At 53.8% G+C, this 6,738-nt stretch overlaps 1 protein-coding gene across 1 annotated transcript; it reads right to left on the reverse strand.

The window, feature by feature from the left end:
- Positions 1–984: 984 nt before the first annotated feature.
- Positions 985–2,274, reverse strand: HTR1A (5-hydroxytryptamine receptor 1A). Its single transcript, XM_078677305.1, has one exon. It carries the CDS (start codon positions 2,241–2,243, stop codon positions 1,002–1,004), a length of 1,242 nt encoding a protein of 413 aa, XP_078533431.1. The 5' UTR covers positions 2,244–2,274; the 3' UTR covers positions 985–1,001.
- Between the last annotated feature and the right edge of the window lie 4,464 nt (positions 2,275–6,738).

Genomic DNA, 6,738 nt, shown 5'->3' on the forward strand with positions numbered 1-6,738 from the left:
ATTCGACCAGAAATGCACGGGTGCATGGTAATGAGAGGCGTGTTCGTGTCCCTGACGTCACAAGGATCTCGACAGTACATGCCGTGAACATGTTTAGCTGGGTCGCACATAATTTAATTTATGTTCGCTTTCTGCTCCACAGTTTTCAACAAAAACGCCTTCGTTAGAAACACAAGTAGAACAGATAACGGATCGGGAAATTCTCTGTAATAAAGGCTCGAGCGAGGTGAGATTTCACATGCAAACGAATTCACACACATCAGCGTGCATGCTAACCTGTCAATTTCTTCCGAAAATAAAGCGGGGCGCCTGGCAACCAGTAAAAGTCTATTTTCTGAACACACCCCCTTCCCGCGCAATAGGACAACATACCTTGTCACGCGCACTAAGCAAAGATTACCAAGCAGAACTGTCACCTCTGTACTTACTATGGTGCATTTCCTGTCGGTCTGAGTTCAATAATGAATTGTAACCAGGCATGTATATGCATAGGGTGGTTTATTTTTGCTTATGCTACTATCCAGGTAGAAACTGTGGCTCACAGCGATCACAGGCAAAGAGTTGCAAACCTCACCTCTAGCCCAAAATAAAGACAACTGAAATAAATAAAAAAACGCCTTTGCACAGTATGTCGTGTGTACGCCCAGAGGCCAGTCTCCTTTCGTTCTCAAAAACGCACAGCTAGGTGTCCTAAAAAAACACGTCTTTTTGCTAAATATTTTATCAGCGGTCCCGGAAGTGACCGCGTGGTTTTGAGACGGCCACTGTCTCGCGCTCTCAGCCCGCTCAGAAGGCTGCATAAGATTGGCATGTTCCCAAATGCACGTCTTAGAAAGCAGCCCCATGGTACACGCTCCGAGTCCCGTCCCACACACGTGTCTGAGTGCACGAGCTGCGGCCGGGGCTGCCACGGGCGCTCGAGGCCGTGACTGCAGTCAGGTGTGGGGCAATGTATGTGGAGGTGGGGCTGTACACCGCGGGGCTGTACACCGCGGGGCTCGTCACTGTCTGCTGAACGTGCACTTCAATATCTTCTTAAACGCACTTTGGAAATCCTTATTGAAATAGGCGTATATGATGGGGTTGAGCAGGGAGTTGGAGTAGCCGAGCCAGGTGATGACAGAGCCCAACAACTCGGGCATGTGGCAGCGGTCGCCACAGAACGGCAGCACCAGCGCCACGATGAAGAAGGGCAGCCAGCACAGGATGAAGGTGCCCATGATGATGCCCAGCGTCTTGACGGTCTTGCGCTCTCGTGCCAGGGCCACCTTGCGCTTGGCCGCCTCGGCGCTCTTCTCCGTCCTCTTGGCGGGGCAGATGGCCGCGGGGGCGCTGTTGGCGTGCTCGGGCAGGGGCAGGTGGTTCTTGGAGTTGTTGCAGTGGTGCACCTCGATGATCTCCAGGGCCGCCCCGTCCTCCCCGTGGCGCACGGCCCCGTTCACGCACGAGCTGGGCTTGGGCTCCACGCTGCGCTTCCAGCTCTTCCCGGACTCCCCGTTGCTCTTCTTGTGCGCGGGGGCCGGGGACACCGCCAGGCAGGTGTCGGCCACTTTCTTCTTCTCCGGCTTCTTGACGGTCTTGCGGATCCGGAATCGAGCTGCTTTGAAAATCTTCCCGTACAGGACCAGCATCAGGATCAGAGGGATGTAGAACGCGCCGAAAGTGGAGTAGATAGTGTAGCCGGGGTCCTCGCTGATCTTACAGTGGTCAGGGTCCGAGCGGTCCTCGGGGGTCCTCCAGCCCAGCATGGGTGGGATGGAGATGGAGAAGCCGATCATCCAGGTCAGGCTAATGAGGATGGCTGCGCGCCTCGGAGTCCGCTTGTTGACATAGTCTATGGGGTCGGTGATGGCCCAATACCTGTCCAGAGCGATGGCGCACAGGTGCAGGATGGACGAGGTGCAGCACAGGACGTCCAGGGAAATGAAGATGTCGCAGATCACCTGGCCCAGAGTCCACTTCTTCAGCACCTCGTAGAGGGCGGCCAGGGGCAGCACGAGCACGGACACCATCAGGTCGGTGGCCGCCAGGGAGCCGATCAGGTAGTTGGCCACGTTCTGGAGGGATCGCTCCAGGGCGATGGCCGAGACCACGCAGGCGTTGCCGATGATAGCGCACACGATGAGGGAGCCCAGCAGCAAGGAGGCGATGATCTGGTAGCTGAGGGCCACCTCTTCCACCGCAGTCCCGTTCCCATGCCCCACGGAGTAGTTGGCCGAGGTAGTGTTGTTGAAGACATCCATCCCGTTTGGGGCCGGGAGCACAGGAGGGCGGGAGGGCACGGAAAGTGGAGGAAGGTGAGCACGGGCCCTCAAATGCTAGAAGCCGGGACCTCTAGCCGGTGTCTCCCTCTCCTTAGAAGGTCCATGGTGTTGCAAGCGAGGGTGCAGATTCCTCCAGCCGGAGATTGTTGGGCGGGGGAGAGAGGTGACTTGGGGCTGCAATATGGAGCTCCGCTTGCGCAGAGGTGGTCGGCGATGGAGGTACCACTGGTGGGCCTGGCCAGGAGGACAGATGGCCTGTCAGTAGTCTCCCTCCTCCCCCGCACCCAGACGAATGGGTGCTGGGCTGCCTCTCCACCCACTCGCTTTCAGAAAAGCAGCAATGACATTCGAGCGTCTCTCTCCATCGCCTGCTGCCCGGCCGGGTAGAGTGGGGCTCAGTCCAGAGGGCCGCCCCGCTGGACAGACTCGCTGACGGCTGATTAGTTGTTCGGTGTGGTTGGGCGCTCTCTCCCGTACTCTTGGCCAGCAGGACACCCTGGTGCACGTGGGATGCGAGCCCACCACTCAATATAGTGTCGTGAAGTGTCCAGGAAGCGCCCAACTTGTCGAGTCTTGTTCAGCGGGACAGAGGGTCGTCTGTCCCACTTGCTCCTCTCGGACATGCCTCTTGTGAAGCGCCTACTCTGGCTCCCACTGCTGGAAGCCCAGGACCACAAGGCAGGGGTGCGCTCTCACCCCCCTACAACCAGCAGCTCGCTGCAGCTGAGGGAAGGTGGTCTCGGATGCCCGGGCCAGAGTGCCATCGTGTCCTGGCTGCTTTCATCAGCTGAGCGGGCGGGGCTCCGAACACTGCCATCCACTCGCGCTCCTGGGCGCCCACTCCATCAGAGCGCAGCCTGTGCACTGAGAAGCGCGTCGGTGGCTCCCGCGCACTGCTCGTGGGGGACACCGCCAGCCCCTCCCCCTACGCCCACTAACGTAACCAGCAGAGGCTGTATCGTGTCCTAGATTAGAAGGAGATCTCGTGCTGTAAACCCGGAGCTTTCAAAGATCGAGGCTACGAAACGAGGAAAGGACTTCGGGTTCCAGCCCCCGTTCCCTCTTCCTGGCTGAAGTCGCCTGTCCTGCCCAGGAATCGCTCTGCCCTTTTATTGTCTTTAACACTTCAACTCTAAGCCTCGCCGGGTAGCCTCGCTTTGCTAGCAGCACGGGAACAGGCTGCAGAATGCGATATGCAGCCAGGAGTATATTACGTGTTCACTTTGGTGTGCGCGAGGGTGAGGGGCTATTCTAATCATAATTACATTTTTGAAAACCTCACAAAAACCAGCAGTGTCACAAAATGTACGCTCGATCCCAGCTGAGGGTATCCACATCACTGCCCACCGACGCCCAATTCGAAACCAACATCCGTGTTTGGCGCCCTGTTGAGCCATGTCCCGTGTTCAGCTCATGACAGCAGGCTGGGTATTGCACTCTCAACAGCTTCTATTCCAGCACCAGAGACAGCTCCACGCTGCGAGGTCGTTTGGCGCCACCTATAGGTCAAAGCGCGTTGCTTACCGAAAGCCAACCCGGCATATTCTCATCCTTGGAAACAACTTGGAACCCTCGCTGCACGTTTTTAGAAAAAAACGGCTGCTCTTTTCCAGCGGTGTCATTTTACATCTTATGTGAAAGATCCTGTTTCACATCACATAGCACTTGAGGCGGGATTGTCTACACTACCCGGAAACGTATTAATTGTACTAAGGTGCTATTCAGTAATATAGTAAAGCATGAAATATTTCTCCATTTCTTTTTTGCTACACTCGGTGGTGTCATAGAGCAAAATCAATCCCCGCATTTCGTTTGTGCGGACAAAGTGCGAATAACAGAATTCCCTGGCGCAAAACAACACTAACCACAGGAAAATGAAACCAAGCAAATGAGAACAGCCGAGCAATATTTAAAATAGTGATAAATACCAACCATATGCAAATTTGGATTGCCCCCAGTTTGCGTAATAGGGATAATTGCGGACTAGACCACTGAGGCTCTTTCATGTTTACAGACACTGGCTGATAAACCAGCGACTGAGCGTATAAACTCACTACTTTTACTACTTTTAAAGCGCGGGAACAGAGACTCGATCCTCCATTGGTGCCCAGCGTTTGTGTATACGTGAAAATGGCGGCTCCTCTGCTGAGCCGGAGGAGCATCGACCCACTGCTTTTAGCAGTGGAAATGAAGTAAAGATAAAATGATAATAACTAGATTTTATTATCATTATATTTGTTTCTGTGTCTTTGTGGGGTGGATCTGCTCTGCTCTCAGAGCAGAGGCGTGGTGGCACTATGTAAAGTCCACATGAATATTTGACCGGCCCTCTCTGGCCGGCCAAACAGTCATGAGCACTTTGCGTGTTCTTCATGCAGGCTGCATTACAGCCTGTGTGGAGAACATGCCCAGGCCCCCATTCCCCACTTCAGTGCCCACATTGTGATTGGTCAGGGGAGTGTGGCTGCTTCCTCTTCAGCTGAAGTGGAGGGATGACGGCAAGGGACGACGCAGAGAGAAACGAGGAGGTATGTTTCCTTTTATTTTTCTTTACGCCCACCCGTCTCGCCACCCCAGATCCATGCCAGCCGCTACTGCAATATGCATACATGCGTAACAGAGGTTTGGCTGTGGCGCTGATTGCGTGAGGCTGTCAGCTTTTTTACCACGTTACACCTGGGCAGCAATCGCAAGAACAAACTTTGCCCCATAGATATTAACATCAAATACACAAAACTGCGCATTTTGATTAACATTTAATCAAAGAGCTGCAGAAGTACTCACAGTTGTAAATACTGAGGCAGTAGTTGCACACTGGAACAATGGACTTTGCGCCTACCTTCCCTTTCGCGTGCTTCCTTCTTTGCCTACTGCTACGTGTCAATCAATCAATCAGGGGCTTGTAAAGCATGGCTACTCACTCATGTGGGCCTCAAGGCGCTGGGGTGGGGGCTGCTGGCCCCTCTGGGTGTAGGATCATTCGAAGAGCCAGGTCTTGAGATCTTTCCTGAATTGAGTCAGCAATGTGGATTGCCTGAGGTGAAAGAGCAGGGTGTTTCAGGTCTTGGCAGCGAGATAGAAGAATGAACTTCCACTAGTTCTGCTCTTATGGATCCTGGGGGCGGAGGCTAAGGTAAGTTGGGCGGAACAGAGTTATCTGGAAGGTAGGTATGTGGAATGCGAGGCGGAGGTTCAGGTAAGCTGGCCCTTCCTCCTGGAGAGCTTTGTAGGCATGTGTGAGGAGCTTGAATGTGATTCTCTTGTTGACTGGGAGCCTTAGGAGTTGTTGGGGGTGTTGCGCGATATGGCTATGGCAGGAATGTCGAGGACCAGCCTGGCTGTGGCGTTTTAGATGTTCTGTAGTTTCTTGAGCTGTTTCTTGGTGACGCCAGTGTAGAGTGTGTTGCCATATTCGAGTCTGCTGGTGATGAGTGCATGGGTAACCGCCTTTCTGGATTCTGTAGGCATCCATCTGAATGTCTTTCAACGTAGGCAGAGCGTGTGGAAGCAGGCTGAGGAACCTTCGCTGATTTGACTGTTCATTGTGAGCGAAGAGTACAGTATGATGCCCAATTCGCGAGCGTGGTCCGTCAGGGCCGGAGAGGGTCCCGGAGTGGCTGGTCACCAAGAGTCATCCCAGGCTCAGTACTTCAGCCTTGTCAAAGTTGAGCTTAAGGCAGTTCTCTTTCATCTAGGTTGCAACGCCTTTCATTCTGATGTGGAAGTTGGTTCTGGTGGTTGTGGGTTCATTGGTGAGGGAGAGGATCAGCTGGGTGTCATTGGCATAGGAGATGATGTTGAGTCCATGGCTTCTGACAATAGATGCGAGGTGAGCCATGGGGACGTTGAAGAGGGTAGAACTCAGGGAGGAGCCCCGGGGCACCCCGCTTCTGATCTCTATAGGTTCTGAGAGGAACAGGGTTAGTTGGACTCACTGAATCTAGCTGGTGAGGAAGGAGTGGATCCAGTTGAGCGCCTTGTTGTGGTTGTCGCACCATGGAGTCTTGTGAATAGGGTGCAGTGGGAGACAGTATCAAAGGTGGGCGATAGGTGAAGTAGTATGAGAGCTGGGGTCTCATTCCAGTTAGTTAGGGAGCGTATGTTGTCAGTGGCAGCGATGAGTGCGGTCTCTGTGCTGTGGTTGCTTCAGAAGCTGGATTGGGAGGTGTCCCAGACGTGGCTGACTTCTATGAATGTGGTGAGTTGGGCGCTAATGGCCTTCTCGATGGGCTTGCCTGGATGGGGGAGAGGGTGATGGGTCTGAAGTTTTTAAGGTCCGTAGAGTCTGCGGACGGCTTCTTCAGTTTTGTGTCCCTATCTCTTCCCCCACTCACCTCTACCCCAAAATATATCTTCCTATCGTATTCTCTGGGTCTATTACCGATCGCTCAATCTGCCTACCTACCTATCTGCCTACCTACCTATCTACCTACCATGGCCTCTATACGAGTGGGTTGGAGTGAATAGTGGCGCT

The sequence above is a fragment of the Lissotriton helveticus genome, chromosome 2_1 (assembly GCF_964261635.1).
Source record: "Lissotriton helveticus chromosome 2_1, aLisHel1.1, whole genome shotgun sequence".
In the NCBI taxonomy this organism is placed as follows: Eukaryota; Metazoa; Chordata; class Amphibia; order Caudata; family Salamandridae; genus Lissotriton; species Lissotriton helveticus.